Below are 20,425 nucleotides of genomic sequence, written 5' to 3' on the forward strand. Positions count from 1 at the left end.
AGATCAAGTAGTTCATGGTTCTTACTATATATGACCCGTGCGGTAGCACGGGTGAAAAGTCTAGTATAAATAAATCGTAATTGAATCACATCTAGGTCAAAATACAATAGACCATTTTCCTCTCCGAGGCTTAGTGCTATAGGAGTAGCGGACCGCCCCAACCGAGTTAATTACTTAACCAAACAACAGTATGCAATACCTAATTCTCAATTCCAATCTAAAGTTATTCTCCAAAAAAACAAAACATCCAATCTAAACTGAATAGTCTTTCACTAATATTTTGATAATAACACATAAAAGGAATGACGAAATTTGTTTAACTAGGAGGTGATGGTGGAATGTGAGATTTGGCCATTGCTACCCATGCTACTATACCTGCTGCAAGAATAGCCCATCCAAGCAAGTCATATGTAAACTCACTGCTCTTCTGCTTTTTAGATTCCTGAAATGAACCAAACAATGCTGTTAACAGATATTCGTCATTCATATACAAACAAGTTATCAAGAATAATATTCTATTCATTATAGATAGAGATGATTGGACACAAAATCTAAAATAATCATGAATTCTTCAAACAATTTAAGTCTGCTAGGTTTCTTCAAAAAAATTTAAGTCTGCTAGGTTACTTTTGCTATTTTCCAATATCCGAAAACATGACATGCTGGAGTAGAAGAGTAGTATAGTTCAAAGGATAAAAAGTTTGTTTATCTATAAAATATAGTTATCTTCAATGTTAAAACAAGACAGACTCCGCACATGAAATCTAAAAAACAGAAGGAGAATAATTATTAGGCAAAAAACATAATACTGCATATATCCATACAACGTTGATCGATAAGACCCTTGTTTGCAAATACAAACCCAATTCTAACTGCAGTATCATACGCAGCTAGATGGCAGACCAAATTGTGATAGTACTTTGAACGACACTTGGACCTGCATATAATTTACGGCACACAAACAGACACAACGCGGCACAAATAACATGATAAATTGACAATACAATGACCTAGCATCATTTTATCCCTCTAGAACATGTTGTCTAATTTACTAGTTTTGAAGAAATTAAATTATATCTGCAATTAACAGTAACACAATGCAAACAAGCTTCACAGAGAGAGCTTGCCTTCCCATTAGATTAAATATTAGCACGATCCTGAAGAGCGTGTCTCTTAGAATCATGAACAAGCATCTAGCTCCAAGATAAAAAAGAAGTGCCAAATGCTATTCCAAATGGGAAGGCAATCCGCATGATTTATGCATAAATAATAGGCCTTGTACATCCAAATTTGAGGCCTAATGGCAACAACCATTTACATCCACAGAACAAGAACTCCATTTGAGTTTTAGCATTTTAAAATGGTCAAAAAGCCATGTCCTTATACTTGACTGACATGACCAGTTACAGTTAGTATTTGTGAGAACGAGAACTTAGCAAATATTAAATTAAATGCAATTATTTCTCCAACCTTTTCTTTTGAAGAAGTAGAGGGCCCTCCAACACCCATCTGACCAATCCCATTTTTGTGGATCTCCATGTGTAGTTCTGGGGCCTATGAGACATGGTTTACAAACATTCATCAAAGTAGAAAAGATACAATAGCAAACAAGTTACATACAATATTTATAGAAAGTTCAAGGAATCAAAAGAGAACTTGTCTAAAATGCATATGACAAGAATATCAACTTGTTTATGAAAAAAATTGTAAAGTTCCTTGACCAGAAAAACTTATAAAGCATGTTAATAATGGCATCACAATACCAATTTTCACCAACCTTTGTGAACTAAATCAATTCCAGCAATGCATGATGATGACAATGATAAATAGTATGCTAAAAAATATACTCATCTGATTGCCTTAATATCACTTAAACTTTTCTCCCTACAGTGTAGCACATTAGCCATAAATAAAACCCGCAGTATCTGGTATAGGTGGCCGTTGTGATTTATAGAACAAACATCCTAATAATTTATTTAGTTTTACATAAGTCTTGCTCAATATTAAAAGAACAGAATCTGAATCAGTAAACAAAAAGAAAACCATTAAAACCTCAGATAAACCATGTAGTAAATAGAAGATGAATTAAACTTGTTGGCAGTAGAGAACTACTTTAGGCTAAGATATACATCACAAGCTGTGACTCTATCAACCAAAAGGTTAACACTTCCAATTTCAGCTAAAAACCAGAGTAGACAAGGTAGTTTTAATTGATTTGAGAATCTTTTTTAGCAATTTTTTGAACATGAGAATAAAATCACGTGCAGATACAATTTCAAAACAATGGTCATATATCTATTATTACATTACCTTAAGAGCAACTTTCAAGGACTGTCTGTAGAGACCATTTTCAGGATCCTACAATTTCAGAATCCGCAATTAATAAACTTAAGAAGTACAAGTGCAGCATGTCAATATATGTTAAGATAAGAGCAAATACATTACCACGTCCACGGCTTTCTGGAAATACTCATAGGCCTTGTCAAAATGACCCTTTGCATCATTGAGATCAGGAGTTAGAAATCCACAAGACGTAAGGGCATTCCCCAAGCACCAAAGAGTGTAATGCTTAGTTGGATCGATTTCTAAAGCCTCCTCTAACTTAGCACGTGCATCTGGAATTAGTTGGTAAATTCAGTTCCCATCAAAACACACAATAATCAATCACAGTAATTAAGCTTGTTCCTTCACAAGAGAAAATAACTTTAAAATTCAGCTAGATTTTACTCATAATATGTATACCTTCAATCATCTTCTTGGAATCCCTAGGATTTTGACATGACGACAACTCTATCAAAGCTTCTCCCCACTTGGTCAAATTCTGTATAAATATAAATACATATACATATGATCAGACACATTATGCGTTTTGTTCAGTTTTATGGCGACGAAAATTGATTTTCATTGAGCATAAATCATTCTACTTAAATAGGTAGACCTAAACGACTTTTTTTATGGCTCGTGGTCTTACCATCCCGCGACGCCAGCTAGTGAAGCATGGATCCAACTACCGAATTGAATTTAGTTAAAAAATGAATTTAAGGTAAAATAATTTATGTTTGGATACATTTACTTTAAAGTGAGTTGAACAATAAAAGTGTAAAAATCATTACACATGACACATATATTACAAATTCTATTTAAGTTAGAATCGATTATATAGAAAGAAAAAAATCAAATTCTAATAAACCTGAGGTTTATTCTAAAACTACAAGGTTATTAAAAGCATATTTACCAACGGTGAAATTTCCGTATTGTAATGAGACAAAGACTAAGAACGAAAAAACAAACATATAGAAACAGTTTCTACAATACAGAACATGTAAAAGAAATCCTCACGAATTCGGAAATAACATGTAAATTAACTAAAAGAAATATAAATAATTAGGTCAAGAATGAAGAATGATATTGATACGTACATCAGCGTCAAGAGGATCTTGAACGTAGTTTTCCTCAGCTGTTTTGCGATTGTTCTCGGCATACAGTAACCTACCAAAGTCCTCTTCTGTAAACTCCATATTCAATTCTTCTGTGATCGTAACAAAAAAACAAAAGGACTCTGCAACTGCAACTACGCCGCAAACACAGATACTAAGAAGAAGAAAACTTGGGCCCTAATTCAATTAATGGGCTTAATTAAAAAGCCCAATTATTTTCTTTCGCGGGAAGTTAGCTTAATTTATACGACGATAATACCCTTTTCCTTTATCGATAATTTGAAACCATAAATCATAGTAATCAGTATCAATCCAAACATAGTCAAGTTTTCTTTCATCTTTTCACTTTTTTTTGGTACAATCATCTTTTCACATTTATTCTCCAGAAAAGCAACTACATTTTCAAACAAAATTCTCTTAACTTAATTACGGTAATAATTTCGTAATTTATCTTTTTACGTTGTTTTCGTATTTTTGATCAATTTGCATTGAATATTTAAAATTTAAATATATGATTTTATTTTGATATAAATTTTTAGTGTTTTAAGATAGTAAGGTTCTTCACTCATATTTTCATATGAAATTTTGATTTTCTCATTGAAAATCCGTATACAAACTGACCAGAATGACGTGAAAAATATAAATAAATGACAAATCGTTATTTGAAAATTAAACTAAGTGTTATATTGTCTTTTTCACGGAGTTTTAAAATAGATTTTTTTTTATCAAATACATAACCTATTGGCTAGACTAATACACTAAATATGAAGAATCTATAGTTCGATTATCGGCCTCTGCATACCAACTGAGTTGTAAAATTGATTTTTTATTTGAGATATAAATAGTTCACCAAACTTTTTAAGTTAATTTCTAATTACTTTTTATTTCAATAAAATTAATATTTTTTATTTATTTTTTGGAACTTTTGTAATTTTTATTTTATTTTCTACTTTTCAAAACTATTTCTTTTTAATTTGTCACTAGCTCAAGACAAACACGTTATTTCAGCTTTCCTATTTTGCTTAATTGTATATTATCTCGTTGTAATTATTTTGGAATATATTACAATCAAATAAAGATTTAACAAATATTATTCAAATTATAGCTGAATTGTTCATGTTATAATGAAATTTATCTATTTTTTTTTGTTAAGAAATTTATCTATTTTTTAATTAGATATTTAAATAATATTATAAAAATGCTAAAATTGTACAGATTAAACAAAGAGCACACTACCAAAAATATATATATAACACTACCAAAAAAGATTAAACAAAGAGCATAATCACTACCAAAAAAAAACAAAGAGCATAATTGAAATTATGAAATTGTCGGCCCAAAAAATATTCCAATGAATATTTATTTAGTTTATAATTATTTTAAAGTATAATTAATTATGGTATAATTAATTTCATTTATTATGCACATGCGTTACTAACACATTTTTTTAAAAGAAATCCTCAATTTTTATGCTTTGGTGTGATTTGTCGCAATGTATTCAATTTAACTAATGTTGAACACCAAATTTGTCGCAATGGTTGTGTGTGTGCGTATTGATTCGTGTGAACGGTCCGTTCATTCGCTGTCTTGAGAGGTGAAGGCGGGTTTAATAGGTAGTGTATGTGGTCTGTGTGCGCTTCGGTTGTTATATACTCCCTCCGGTCCTATTTACAAGAAACAATTTACTTTTTAGATACATTAAATAATTTATGTATTTGGTTTAGGTTCTTGACTAGATACATACATTATTCAATGTATATAAAAAGTCAACTTTCTCTAGGAAATAGTTGTATTTGAATTGTTTGTACATCCATCTGTGTTGAGATTATGTGGTTTAACTGAGTTAAATTTATGTCCTACGGTATTTTGTATTTTCTTTTATTTACATTTTAACATATATGAGAAGAAAAAATAACATTTTGTTTTCTTTTCACATTCCTCGACTTTTAAAGATTCAAAATGTTTTCTTTCTAGTCTTTTTGTTAACATATTAAGTTGTATGAATGAACACATATGGATCATAACTACTTCACATAAAATACATAAGGGGTAAAAAAAACCGAGAATGAATCCTCTCATGTGACATGTGACGTAAGAATCTATTGAAATTTCCACCATCTCTCGGAAAAGAGAGAGAAAGAAAATTAAGAAAAGAGTAGTGCTAAAGTGAATTTTAATGGTGGAAATCAAGAAACATGAGGAAACACGGCAGAAAAAAATATAATCTATTTAAAAAACAATAATACCACAACTATTAGGAACAATGATTCAAGAGGATGAGACTTGAAGAGACAACAAAGGAGTACAGAACTCCCAAACAGCAATGGCAACAACAAATACAATACCTTGTTTCACAACTTCAACCTAAAATTAATAGTCTTTCAACTATAATTTTGATAATAATACATAGAAGAAATTACTAAACTTGTTTATCTCATAGGCGATGGTGTGATGCAAGATATCGTCCATGCTACTATCCCTACTGCAAGAATAATCCATCCAGGCATGTCATATTTAGTCACTACTCTTCTCCTTTTTAGATTCCTGAAATGAACAGATCAATGTGACTTGTTAAGCTCCTGTACAATTAAACTAGAACAGACATTCCTCAGTTTAAACAAGTCAGCCTCAGCACATGCAACCTAACTAGAGCATACATTTTTCTGTTTAAACAAGTCAGCCTCTATATATGCAACCTAAGAAACGATATGAGAATAAATAACTACTAGGAAAAAAAACGTATCATATCCATACAAAGCTAATCAACAAGACCCTTGTTTGCCAATACATACCAAAATGTAACTAAAACACGAGTATCATAGGCAACCATATAACAAACCATATTGTGATAGTACTTTGAAAGATACCTGGACCTACAAATAGTATACGACACACAAACAAAGAGCAATGTGACACATATAACTTGATAAACTGACGACACAATAACCTAACATCATTTTATTCCTTCAGAACATGTTATTTAAATACAAAATTTGAAGAAATTAACTTATATTTCCAATCAACACAGTGCAAACAGGCTTTTTACAAAGAGACGATAGATAGATATCATAGGCAGGATCGACAGGTTGTATGATACAACGTGTATCCCTTTGGTAAAATATTAGCATAATCCTGAATAAAAAAAATTGAAGTAGCAGAGGATCCCCTATGACTCACCTGACCATGCCCATGCCCATTTTTGTGATTTTTTTTTCCGACCCTATTGCTAAAAAAAATGAAACATTTGACCCCCTTTCAAAATAAAATACCAAAATGACCCACTTTGGAAAAAAAAAATTTGTTTTGTCGTTTTCCCCATTACCGCCGTTTCATTTGGCGGTAATGGGCTGCTTTTTCTGCGGGCGTCAGAGCCATCACTTCTTTGTCTTTTTTTTAAAAAAAATTTTATTCATTACCGCCATTTGGTTTGACCGTAATGGATTTTTATTTTATTTTTTTCGTTTTTCCTCTTTTTTGGCACTATTAATTCACCATACCATTCATCTAAATTCAAAATCATTTTTTCATACATTTCTATTTATTTTGAATCATGTCTACTTGATTTGAGTAGTGTTTGAATGTTTAATTTGATTTTAAATGAAACAACATTTCATGTTTGATTTGTCTCGTATATTATTTGTTTAATTAATATAATAAAAATCATAATTAAAATCATAATTAATATAATAAAAATCATATATTATTTATTTTCAGATAGAGAAGCATTATTGGCAAACCCAATGGCACGCTGTGGAATAATTTTAGCAGATTTGCCGTCATACTATCCTGCAACTCCATAAACCAATATGATGCCAGATGCAGACATGTGGTCAGATACACATCCACCTAACAACAAATTCATTACACCTTCACCCCCTTACTTTGACCAAAACTTTAACCCATCCACCAACTACAACTACAACCAAACTTACCAATCACCATCACAACCCACAAACCCATTCTTACAAAACTCCCCAATTCCATATCCAACTTATTCTCAACATAGTCATCATGGAGAAAGCTCCCAAATATCAAACCATTCATTTGATGACTTTAATCCAACTCAAAACACCCCACAAACCAGTTACCGAGACCAACCACAATACACCTCTTTCAACTTACCAACCCCTCCACAAAATGTACATTATCCCCAAACAAACTACGCACCCCAATGGCCACCACCACATACTAATCCCATAGAAAGTCTAGCTGCAGGGTTTAACGAGGATGATTTCATCAATGAAATTTGGACGAACTCTGCTCCACAAGTGCAAAATGACGTCAATATGGAAACTAATGATGAGGAGGTCGAAGAGGAAGAGCCTGAGGAAGTGGAAGAGCAAAACCAACGACCTGTACGAAGAAAAAAAGATAAATTATTTGCTACGGGAGGTCATAATTTAAATTGGCGTAATTGGTTTCGAAAGTAGTTTTTTGTTTTTATTTGTAACACTATAAATTAAATAATTAATGTTTTTAAATTAATATTTTTTTATCATTATCATTAATATTTATTTATTATTATTTGTATTTAATTTTACAATAAATATATTATGCCAAAAAAGAGGAAAAACGAAAAAAAAAATCCATTACGGCCAAACCAAATGGCGGTAATGAATAAAAAAATTTTAAAAAAAAAGACAAAGAAGTGATGGCTCTGACGCGCGCAGAAAAAGCAGCCCATTACCGCCAAATGAAATGGCGGTAATGGGGAAAACGACAAAACAATTTTTTTTTTTTTCCAAAGTGGGTCATTTTGGTATTTTATTTTGAAAGGGGGTCAAATGTTTCATTTTTTTTTGGCAATAGGGTCGGAAAAAAAAAATTCCATTTTTGTGGATCTCCGTGTGTATTTTTGGGCCCTGTGAGACATGATTAATATCAATGTAAAAAAATTACAGTGGCAAACAAGTTACATACAATATTCTTGGCAAACAAGTTACATACGATATTTTTGGAAAATACAAAGAATCAACAAATTAAAGCAGTTTTTCGAAAATGCATACGAAAACAATATCAACCTGTTTGTGAAATTTTTCGTAAAGTTCCTCTAATAAAACATATAAGCATATGAATAAAGGCAAACATCACAAGACCAATTATCAATTTATCATGCGAACTAAATAAATTTCAACAACGAAGATGAATGTGGATGATAATGTTTTTAACTTTCCCTTTGGTTCGAGAGTTTTGGAGGGGAGGGGAGGGGAGGGGAGGGGAGATTTTTAATTTGAAGTGTTTGGTTCAATTTTTAGAATGGAAGGGGAGGGGTGGGGAGGGGAGCAAATTTTATTGCATTGCCAAAATTATCCTTATATTAATTTAAAATCTCAATATTATTCTTGTAACAACATTTATTAGTAGGGAAATGTTAACCAGTGCCCCGGGGCACCGGTTAAGAATGCTAAAAGAAGAAATTATAAGTCAAAAAAGATATTTTTTAAGCTTTTAATGCATTGATTACACAACTATCAATGCAAATATTACTATATTTGCTTCCTTAACCAGTGCCCCGGGGGCACTGGTTAACATGACCCTTATTATTATTAAGTTATATTATCTTGAAACAACTTTTACTATTATTAGGTTATAGGTAATATTATCTTGTAACAACTTTTATTCCATATTATTAACAATTTTTTCTTGTAACAACTTTTATTCCATATTATTAACAATTTTTCCTTGTAACAACTTTTATTACTACTTGTAATTGTAACAACCCTATTACTAATCCATTATTTCATCGTCTACATCGTATTGTTATCGATTACATCGTTATTGTTTCGTTACTTTATTATCCTTATTTAATTAAGTTTAAGGGTAAAATAGTAAAATAATTTTAAAATCCCTCCCCTCCCCTTGTGAATCAAACACACTTTTAATTAAAATATCTCCCCTCCCCTCCCCTCCGTTAAAATTCCTCCCCTCCCCTCCCCTCCTAATTCTCGAACCAAACGGACCCAGAAAATTTTTGAACACGAAAATAAAAATATCATTAAAATGAATAATCAATATTTCTATTGTTGCATTACCATAAGAGCACATTCCAAGCACCGTATGTAGTAACCATTTTTGGGATCCTAAAATTTCAGAATCAACTGTTAATAAACTTCAACAACAAAAAGTGATGCATGTGATTATGTGTTGAGAAGATACGAGCAAATACATTACCATGACCACAACTTTCTGGAAATACTCACATGCCCTCTCAAGAAAACCCTGTGGAATTTTGCTCTCCACCCAGCACAAATCACTCGCACCCTGCAGCCATTCCATTTTTACCCCTGCGCAAGTTAAGTCACGCTGCGCACCTTAACATGCGCAAGTTGTGATTTATGCGTGACTTAACATACGTTGCGCAAGTTAACTTGCGCAGCGTTAGTTAAGTCATTTATCAGCAACACAGAAACACATTTCCCTCATTTCTCCAACTTCTCTACTTCGAAAATTTCCCCCCATATCCGATTTTCATCATTCTTGCACCATTCAAAGCCAATTTCTCCCACATTATCAAGTAAGTGATGATTACCTGACTTAATTGCATTTAACTTGTAGAAATTTTAGTTTTTTTTTTAAGAAATATGACATTTTTAGGTTTTTATAAATTTGGTTTGCATGTTAGTTTTGATGATTGTTAGTGACGAATTAACTTAGGAATTGTTGTTTAGAAGTTGTTTAGAGTAGAATGTGGTAGTTTAGGGTCTACAAATTGTTAGATTAAGGTAGTTGTTTGAAAATTGCACACCATGTGTTTGGTAAAATGTCTCAATGGTAATTATTTTGTTTTTTTGGATTGTGACTTATCAAATTAGTTAGCATATGGTTTGTTAATTTGGATTATAACATGTTTGACTGCAATGTGGTAGTTTACGGATTGAAATGACATTGTTGGAATTTTAGTGTTGTTGTTGAATTGTTGGAAATGACACAATGTGCGTGTGAAAATGTATATTGAATTTGTGTTTTGTTAAATGTTGTGCAGATATGTCTAGGAGGAATACGTCTCATAGACCGCCTGAGCCGCCTCAGGATAGGACTGACAGACTTAGGTTAGGGAGACTTGCCCCTACTAGTAGTGCACGGAGGGAGAAGCAAGCACTACGCCCTCCTATGGCTGGTTGAGGGAGAGGTGGGGGCACGAGACTTGCTAGAGATGGAGATGACGTTGCAGAGGGGTCAACGTCGCAGACGGGTCCATCCCAGACTATGGACCCGACGCAGTATCAGCCGCATTATGAGGTCTATCAGCAGCCGCATGATGTGTATCAGTTTCAGGAGCCTCAGCTTCACCAGTACCAGTTTGTTATTGAGGAGCCTGCTGTTGAGGAGTCGCCTGTTATTGAAGCATCCAGATGTGTTTGGTAATCCAGAGGTTCTTTGCATCATACAGGGCATACAGTCTGAGTGGAGCATGTTGGAGCAGATGCCGACACCGCGGAGGAGGAGTAGGAGTCCACGGGATGGACCAGCATGACTTGGCTTTTATGTTTTATGACTTGTGTAGTTTTATTTTTTGTTTGACATTTTGTTGGATTTCGTTGTACTTCAATTACACTTACGCTTTTTAGCGTTTTTATAACATTATCCGTTATGTTATTCGCTTATTTTATCCCGTTATTTTTCGTAATATAATTATGAGTTGATGTTGATTGAATGTATTATTGAATGAATGATGAAAATTCTGTTCTTGAATGAATGTATGAAAGAATGATTGGAAAAACAGGGAGAAAAGAGGTTTCCAACTCTGCTGGTTGTATGCACAGACTGTGCGTGAGTTAACTCACGTAGTGCTTAATGTGTACGCAAGTTAACTCACGCAGTGTTTAACACTTGCGTTACTTAAGTTGCGCAACGCATGTTAACTAACGCATACATTTACACTTGCGTTAGTTAACATGCGCAAGGGTAAATATGGAACGGCTGCAGGGTGGGAGCAAAACGTGTTGGGTGGAGAGCAAAATTCAACCCTGTGCCTCATTGAAATCGGGAGTTAGAAGTCCATAAGATATGTGGGCCTTCCCCAAGGACCAAAGAGTGCAATGCTTTGTTGGATCGATTAGTAAAGCCGCCTCAAGTTTAGAAAGTGCATCTGTAATAATCATTTTATGGATAAAGTGACATTAATAATCATTTTACAACTGTTGGGATTTGAACCTAGCAGAATTAGTAATTACTCCCTCCGTTTCAAAATGAGTGTCGTTTTAGCCAATTGCACACAAATTAAGGAATGGAATGAAATAATCATTAGACATAACACTTTTACTAAACTACCCTTACTTTATAAGAAAAAAACAAACTTAAAGTTGCATTGAAAATTGTGTGAGAGAAAAGTTGGAGAGAGTAAAGTTGGAAGAAAAAAATTAAAGTTGTATTGGAAATGTAAAATGACATTCATTTTAAAACAAATTATTTTGGCTAAAGCGACACTCATTTTAAAACGGAGGGAGTAAGGTATTTCTTTTAAGAAAGTGAGATATTCAATTTAAAACTATGCTTGATTTTGCCCATGATAGATATACCTTCAATCATCTTCTTGGAATCCTTAGGATCTTTTATGAATGTCGAAAACTCCATCAAAGCTTGTCCCCACTGGATAAGATTCTGCTTGAATATTTAGTGAGTTTTAAGTTTTACGGTGGCAAAAATTAATTTCGATCGAGCATACATTTATTTCCGCATTGGAAAGGACCTAAACTCACGATCAAGAGAAAGCCACAAATTTGGTACGCAATGCAAGTCAGTGAAACATGAACCCAACCACCAACTAAATTGATTCTATAAAATTGAGTTTTATGTTTAGATATGTGAACATCAAAAACGAGTTGATCAATAAATTAGAATTTTAATATCATGTCTAAAGACAAAAACTACATATTCTAGGTTTAATTTGTAGTAATTAACTCTATAGACAAAATCAATTCTAATAAACAGAGATAAAAAATAAACCTAACTCTTCTCTAAACAACACAAGGTTATAAAAAACATCACTTTCAAGCAGCAAAGATTATTAGAGTAACTGTGATACATACATCAGCGTCAAGAGGATTTTTAGCGTAGTTTTCTTCAGCGGTTTTTCGAGTGCGGTCGGCTACCAGCAACCGACGATAGTCCTCCTTAAGAAACTCCATATTCAATTCTTCCATGATCGTCAAAAGAATCGTCTTCTACCACCGCAAGCATGCCGCAAGCAAACGCATACTATACACTAAGAAGGATAAAAACAAATATTGGGCCTAAGCTAAAAGCCCAACTATTTTTCATTTCGCGGCAAGTTAGTTTAATATGACGATAACACCCCTTTCATATTCCCGCCAATTTGAAACCCTAAATAAATTGGTAAAGAGAGAGAAAAGAAGAGAAATGAATCGGGAATTGTAATTGCAATTGTTATGGCAGAGGAAGAAGAGAAAACGTTGTCGTTTGAACCAGAGTTTCCGAAGAGTAGAGTGAAGAAGATAATCACTCTGGACAAAGACGTGAAGAGGGTGAGTTCAGAAGCGTTGTTCTTGGTGTCACGATCTACGGAGCTTTTTTTACAGTTACTTGCTGAAAAGTCTGCGGAAGTTGCTATTGAGAAGAAGCGCAAGACGGTGAAGCTTGAACATATAAGAATCGCGGTGAAGAGAAACCGTCCAATAAGTGATTTTCTACTCGATTTGCTTCCGATGCCGTCGGAAACTGCGAAATCTGATAAACCAGCGGCGGCGGTTGCGGATCGGCCTAAATCTGTTCCGGTTGGTACTCGCCGCATTGATCAGATCTTCCGAAAGTCTGAAGCCGAAGTTGATGCTCAAGCGCAAGCGCCACCGCCGGAACCTGAACCTGAACCGGAACCCATGGAGGAGGCATAGGTTGTGTTCATTTGTTCTCTCTGTATATGAGATTTGCCGATTATGTTAATGATGTATTGGCGTAACCATGCGATTCTAATTTGTGAGCGACTAGTTAATCATATGTTATCGTTTGTTTTTACATAGAAATTGGGGTATTCAATTATGATCTACAATGGAGGAGTAGCTTGCGTTTTTCTTTTTGATTTGTTGTTTTTTGACCTATCAACTCCAATCGTTTACTAATTTCAGTTTTGCAAATATTGTAGTGGTGATTATCTGTGCAATTTCTCTTTTGACGCGTTCCTCGAACGGGACAAAACAAATTTAGTTAGTGTCGACCCGTTGTAGCAATTTTGATCAAAGGCATGTTCGGTGTCCGACACTGACACATGCGAGTGCATTCAGTTAATTCATGGTCTATAATTACCGTGCTAGCGTTGGTGTCGTGTCCGGTGTTTGTGTAGGTGCTTCATAGGTTAGCACCTGTGGGTAATTAAACCGGGGTTGGCTTATCGATAATCTTTAATTTAATCCATAAACCTTACATCTATAATGTGTCTTTGTGAAGTTTAGGTTTTTGTAACTGTCATGTAATTCTTGTAGTTTCTTGTCTGTGCCCAACTCATGCCTTATGTGAATCCATCAACAAGCAAAATGGTTTCTCTTTTAGTTGATGCTGGTGCAAAATTGCAAATAAAACAATAAACTAATTAATCTGTATGCAGTTGACATCGAGCATGAGTTAATCAATTTGGGCAACTTAAGAGCAAAAAACAAAACTAGAGTTTGGATTTATTACTTTGTATGTTCACAACAGTATGGAAATCGAGCTTTATGAAGCTTCAGTCAAAATGTATGATTCTTGACAAAGAAATTTAAGGAGAAAATGGTCCAGAATGTGTGGACATGATAGAAGACGCCTCGTCTTGCATATGAAAAGTAAAGGTAGGTTCGTCAAAAATCTTTTTCCTTTGTATCTTCCTTCCATCCTTAATGAAGGATATACCTTGATTTCCTGAATTTATGTTGTTTGATCCCAGTTGTTGGATACCCATTGGGAGCCTTTTGTTCATGCGTGGAGAATAATCTAGACTTCCATTTAAGCTTCTATTTGGAAGGCGTCTACTGCTGGTGCTTGGTCTTGACGCGTATGCATTATCTCGCTCAAAAACTACTTGGCTCTGGACCTTCTTCTTTTCCCATGACTGCAAACCAAACATAAAGAGGAAGTAAGAATAAAGATACCATTAAGGATATTTTAAAACTGTGTCATGAATCTTTTCAAGAACAACATAGTTTAAACATCAATTAAATATTTTTGCTTTGAACTGCTTTGTGAAGCTATCACTGTCTATCAAATACTAACCTGCTGTCTTTTCTTATCCTCCTCCTTTTCTTGCCTTAGTATGTTATATTCCTCCAGTATTTCCATTAGAGGAACCTACATAGATGTCATTTTGGCTTGCTGTTATTGACTTAATAAAAGCATGGCATCTACTATAAAAGGTCGATCCAGAAAATACACATCAGATCATGAAAGAAACTGCGAGTGTAAAACTTATCAAACCATTTGATGTAAAAATATTGAAAACGGTATCATAAGATATGCTTCTGGGAATTCTTAAATTTTTTTGTTATCTTGGGAAGTGCTGAGGTGTAACTGTGTAACTGTATTCCTTTAAAAACCATACGGGAGTAGTTTATAACATTACTTGTTTTACAGAGGTTGTGATATGATGCATCTCATACGAAGAAACTAGAGTTTCATTATCACATCATGAATACTATGCAAAATGTTTCTTACAGTGGCTTACAATAGGTCTGAATCTGAATATGATTTCCATTGTGTAGCAAATTGTCAAGTGTTCTTAATATGTAAAATGAATACTGTTCAATGTTGAATGAGAAGGATATTTGTGAATGCAAGTAATTCAGAGAACCACACCTTCAAGTTTTGTCTTCTTTTATATGCGGTAACAGTTTTTTACTATGAGCTTGCTCCGTGAATTTTTGGTCCATTAGTGTTTTGTATACTACGGCATGTGTCTGGTGACATTAGTGGGGGCTAGGACCTTTATAACAATATATGTATAAATATATAGGGGATTCTTATTATTTATTTAGTCTTTCTTGTTCCCTTTGAAGAATTATATAGACTGTTTCATATGCACCTTTTAAGTACATATTTTCTAGTATAAGCGAATAGTGAATTCAAACTGTTGCAGAGTGTAAGATATCTTACCTGATCATACAAGAAAACTTTATTTCTTTCTGCTTCCCAACTACTAGTCATTTTTACTAGCAAATCTACCAGAGCTGAAAAATAGCAGCAGCTGAATGTAAGCACTGTGTGATTGCTCTCCAGTTGGTCCAAAGTATAATGTTTTGATCTTATCATATATACCTGGCATTCTACTGACCATTATACGGGCACGTTCAGCTCGTCTCAAGTTTTTATGAGCTCCTCTACTGACTGAGTATCGATTCTCATCCTGATAGCACACTTGGATTATGAATCATATCATAGATACAATCATTATTTAATTCTATTTTATGAAGATTGATTCAAATCAAAATTCTAACCATGCTGTATTCTTCTAGCCAGCGCTCCTCATCGCGTGCTAACATCCACTTCTCAACTTTTTCCATTATAGCCTTCCTGCTCGAAGCCTCTTCTTTTGCTCTTGATATCTGTTCATCCATGCTCATGAGGAGATTGGAATGGTCAATCTCCCCTTTTATATATGTAAGTCAATTTTTAGGCTGGTTTACTTTTAAAATGAATACATATTCATTTTTAAAATGGATTACACACATTAGCTAAATTCACCTGCGTTTATGAGGCTAATTATATTGTTCATTTCTGTCCGTGAAGGAATCTCCACGTGTGATTTCTTGCATATCAACTCCAGTTCCTCCTGCTTCTTTTGGAATAGCTCCTTCATCTTGCTCGCTTTTTGTTGATCTAGTCTTTTTACTTCAGCTTCAGTCTTGTAAAAAGTTGAGGCTATTTAAAAATCTTAGACATTATGTTTTATAGATCTTTAAGTTAGATACGTACCTGCTGGACAATCTCTAGAGTTAGACTTCCTGGATCTGATACCTCTGCTGATGAGGCCGACAGCAAATTGATAACATGGGAAAAAGATTGTCTATCACGGTAAGGTGTATCCATAAGATTCCAAAGATTTGATAGTGTTTTGCCTAAATGGTGAAGCTGCAAATCATATCAACAATATGAAATTGCATAAAATTGAAAGTCTAAAAGTCAATAAAAAAACACAGTACTTGAAGCTTAAAGGCCCTGCTTATTTAGTCTCGTGATAGGTTAATACTTTCATAACATTGATAATACATAAGAAAGATTTCCTTTCGTGTAGTGAAATTTATATAATTGTGACCAGAATGTTATTTTGATGAAAAAATAGCTGTATCACTGTCATAAGAATTGGAGGTAACAGATGTTTTTAAGTTCCTTTGGCTACTAGATTACTCCTTATGAAGGGGAGTAAGTATGCTTTGACAGAGTAAATTTAAACAAGCTTTTCAAATTTCACATAGTTATATAACAATAGTAATAATTCACCTTGTCCAGCCGATTTTGTTTTTCTTCATAAAGCGACTCCACCGTGATATTGAGTTTATGTAGGATACCGTCGCTTATATTTTTTGTTACTCCGCACAAATCATTCAAGCTGGGGTGGAGTTGAAGGATGATTGAAGAGGAATCCTTTCCCAAGATTGTGGACAAGCTGTGTATTTTGTCTATGTATTTCTCCACTTGCTGTAGTCTTTCATTCTACAATAATCACAAAAATGTTTAAGTTTGAAGAATACTAACCCCTTAATGGTGCGGTGAAAAACATCAATTTCTGTTAGGTACCTTCTCATTGTACAGCCTTTGCAACTCATTCTGATAATCCTCGAGTTTTTTTAGTGACAGATCATTCTCATTTACTGTAACGATTGAGGGTACATCGTCCGAGTTTCCTGCAATTTCTGCAGAAATTCTTTGAATTTTCACTTGCACAGCTCTGAATTGGTTTAATCTTTCTTCTTTCCTCAAGCGCATTTCCCGGAGTGCTGGAGTGATTGAATCTAGCTGCTCTTTTAGCGTACCCGTCCTTTTTTCTGGCTGTACAGTTACTATCGTCAGTCTAGTGTCTACACTGATTCATGATTTCTTGATGAAACATAGACATCTATTATTGAGTCATATTTAAGATACTGCAACAAAGTAGTACTGTTTGCTAAATTTAACTCAGCACCTCGACTTATCTGTTTTATACTACCTTTCTCACAGCTAACACATTACATTAACATAGACGATTTTGTATACTTTGAAAAATAAGACATGGTAGAAAACATGCTCCAAATAAAAGTACTAATAATTAGCACATGCTTTTACTTTAGATATATGAATATATGCAATTGATCTCTATTGCTTGTTATTATTCCTGGTGCTGATTGTTTACTATCGAGTACTAACTGGATATGGCTAAGTGAAAGGGTACCCGTCCAGGAAGAGATCGTTCGCCAAGGGACAGGAGTAGGTGAGTAAATTCTGCCTCTGCTTCAGCCAACTTCTGATGCAGACTAGCTCTTGATGTATTTGCTCTGTCAACTTTTTTCCTGTAAACCTCAAGGCACTCTTGCTCCATATCCAGCAGAACCTTTTCCCTCTCGAACTTGTCTTCTCCAATTTCATCCCAAATTATCTAAATTTGAGAAACAAAATTTGAAACATGAGTAGATTATCTTATGGCATAATTAACATGTTAAATAAACTTTGTTAAAAAAAACTTGTGAAATAAACAAGCTTCTTGCCTGCAGTTCCTGTAATAGGAATCCGCACGAGGTTTCTAGCAATGTGGAGCTTCTCATTCCAATTGGTGTCTGGAATGAGCCCATTTGATGGTACCCTTCAGTGGAGATTGAACTTAGATAATGCTAAGGTGTGAAATTTTTAATGATGAAGAGGCAACAAAACTCAAAAATGATGTGAAAGAAGTGTTGGTGTCAGTGGAGGTAGTATTTTTGCCATTTGGTATTGGATTTTGCTTAAAAGACAAGGGTGGCAGAGGTGGGTAATGTAAGTGTAAGCTTTGGGTTCAAGAATCAGTCAGTTCTTTGATTCTTCATACTTTATCTTTTTGTTTTCTTTTTTATTCTATAAATTTTGTAACATATCACTGTCTCTTTCATAAAAAATAAATAAACTGTCTCTGTCTTTAGAACCTAAAAAATTGATGGAGTTCCTTATTTAGAGATATCAAATGTGACATCTGTTTTGCCGGCTCTTTTTTATTTTATAGGACTTGATTCCTACGTTACCTTTCTTTTTTCTTTTGGTACAATACGTTATCTTTCTAAAGCAAATGATTCTGATCGTGATTGGGATAGATAAGTATGAGATAATTATGTTTTGCTTTTTGTTATGAATTATATGGCTGATAATTTTCCTTCTAAGTTTCCAGAAGTGTGATCAAATATAGTAGGGCATCATTATCACGTGTATTGCGAGTTTTTTAAAATTTAATAAAGAAAAGAAGAAGTTTATTTAGGTTCAAAGAAAGCAGCACTAAATTTAATTTGGAGTTCCTATTGAAACTTATTGAATAAAACGTTCTACCTCATTCTTGTGACAAGCAAGAAAGTAAAGTCGAGCCATATCTTGTCAAAGACGAAAGACGGCATAAAAATGAAAATATATATACAATGAGATTATGAATTTGTATAACGCTAAAATAATCTTCTCCATCTCATGTTATAGGTTGTTTATGGATTTGAACACATAAATGTACTCATTCCGTCTCATTTTAGATATCTACCTGAGTTTTGCACACATCTCTATATAAAAGTAAAATAAAAAATTGAAAAGGACACATTAATAATGATCAAGGGTATAATGAAAAATAATAATTGGTTCAAGATGGGTCTCTAACGATGGTCGGCATTTGTGAGCGTGATGAGAGACAACAAAGTAGTTTCTCGGCAAGGGTGTTGTATTAGCAAACACTTAGAAGCTCTAGGTAGGCGAGTGAGAGGTAGTCAAAATGATTCAGACCCTTTAAGGTGTCTTAAGTGCTAAGGTCCTATATAGTGGAGTCTTTAAGGAATTTGGAGGAGAAATCTCGTTAAACGATTTCCATCATGATTTCATGATCTTGATCAAGTGATGATTACCCCAAGAGGAGTGACACACGTGTCAATGAACTTTCTGGTGTGAAGTTCCTTTTGGGTAAGTTTGGCTCGGTCTAAAGCAATAATAATGAATGTTTTATTGATGTTAAAAATGACATAAAATTAGTTAATTTTTATTAAAAAAAACTTACGATATTAGAGATTAGAATGATGGAGTGTGTGAGAGGTAAAAGTTGAAGCCCCACAATTTTCTTTTGATCTTAAAGATGATGTTTTAAATTATACACTTGATGTCATCATGTACTTAATGTTTTAAGGTCAATGTAGATATCTCTCTAATAATTTAATTGTAGACTCCTCTCTCGATTCAAAGCCAAAGATAAGGTTTAAGGAAAAATATTTCTACAAACCATATGATGTCATTTAGGAGAAAGCAACAATACTAAAATGTATAATGCTGGATGATACTAGTACAAAAGAATGATTCACGTATGACGCAGCCATAACTAGCTATATTTACATTTCATTTTCAAACCACCCTTGTATCAATTCGTGTGAGAGTGACTGGTTCAATTCCGTTCGTATGCATTTTTGTATCCCAACAACTTTAGTAACAAATAGCATAAAAATTCATGTAATCGAAGGCTGCACAAAAGATGGCACTCTCAACTTGTGTCATTCATGCGGTACATTCGTGGACCTACGTACGGTATAAATCTATGTAGTATGTACCGTGTATTGAAGGTGGGGGGAGGAAAGTAGGAAAACGACGTTTTATCAATAAATTTTAATTGCACTAAAGGCACTGATAAATTAATAATAATGACAGAAATATCAAATTAACTAGCTAAGCATTGCTTTTTACGCAACACTTAGGCTCCATTAATTCCTGAGGTATAGCATCACAGGCAACAGTTGATTAATGTCTTATTCCCATTCTTATCTTTGGTACTGCTGAATGATATTATAAAGTGGAAAATCTTAACCATTTTGTTTGCAAAGGTGTATTAT

The 20,425-nt window shown here is 33.9% G+C and overlaps 4 protein-coding genes across 4 annotated transcripts; 1 reads left to right on the top strand and 3 right to left on the bottom strand.

The window, feature by feature from the left end:
- Window positions 1-64: 64 nt before the first annotated feature.
- On the bottom strand, window positions 65-3,563 carry LOC146940886 (mitochondrial import receptor subunit TOM20-like). Its single transcript, XM_085754655.1, has 6 exons — window positions 3,420-3,563; window positions 2,743-2,821; window positions 2,446-2,615; window positions 2,311-2,358; window positions 1,471-1,554; window positions 65-442 (listed from the first exon to the last, which is right to left on the bottom strand). The coding sequence occupies exons 1-6, from the start codon at window positions 3,516-3,518 to the stop codon at window positions 317-319; spliced, it is 606 nt and encodes a 201-aa protein (XP_085610781.1). The 5' UTR covers window positions 3,519-3,563; the 3' UTR covers window positions 65-316.
- A 5,891-nt stretch (window positions 3,564-9,454) lies between these two features.
- Window positions 9,455-12,580, bottom strand: LOC146940887 (mitochondrial import receptor subunit TOM20-like). The gene is made up of 5 exons (XM_085749913.1): window positions 12,467-12,580; window positions 11,957-12,038; window positions 11,411-11,526; window positions 9,609-9,671; window positions 9,455-9,517 (listed from the first exon to the last, which is right to left on the bottom strand). Exons 1-5 carry the CDS (start codon window positions 12,578-12,580, stop codon window positions 9,455-9,457), a joined length of 438 nt encoding a protein of 145 aa, XP_085606039.1.
- NF-YC13 (nuclear factor Y, subunit C13) lies at window positions 12,475-13,443 on the top strand. Its single transcript, XM_085754656.1, has one exon. It carries the CDS (start codon window positions 12,827-12,829, stop codon window positions 13,286-13,288), a length of 462 nt encoding a protein of 153 aa, XP_085610782.1. The 5' UTR covers window positions 12,475-12,826; the 3' UTR covers window positions 13,289-13,443.
- A 587-nt stretch (window positions 13,444-14,030) lies between these two features.
- MAP65-8 (microtubule-associated protein 65-8) lies at window positions 14,031-18,409 on the bottom strand. The gene is made up of 11 exons (XM_085754654.1): window positions 18,098-18,409; window positions 17,785-17,988; window positions 17,154-17,405; window positions 16,857-17,069; window positions 16,332-16,487; window positions 16,101-16,260; window positions 15,854-16,005; window positions 15,675-15,762; window positions 15,513-15,586; window positions 14,637-14,711; window positions 14,031-14,475 (listed from the first exon to the last, which is right to left on the bottom strand). The coding sequence occupies exons 1-11, from the start codon at window positions 18,179-18,181 to the stop codon at window positions 14,146-14,148; spliced, it is 1,788 nt and encodes a 595-aa protein (XP_085610780.1). The 5' UTR covers window positions 18,182-18,409; the 3' UTR covers window positions 14,031-14,145.
- Window positions 18,410-20,425: the final 2,016 nt, after the last annotated feature.

Source organism: Medicago sativa, chromosome 3 (genome assembly GCF_051527215.1).
Source record: "Medicago sativa cultivar Bolivia chromosome 3, Bolivia_mono, whole genome shotgun sequence".
Lineage (NCBI taxonomy): Eukaryota > Viridiplantae > Streptophyta > Magnoliopsida > Fabales > Fabaceae > Medicago > Medicago sativa.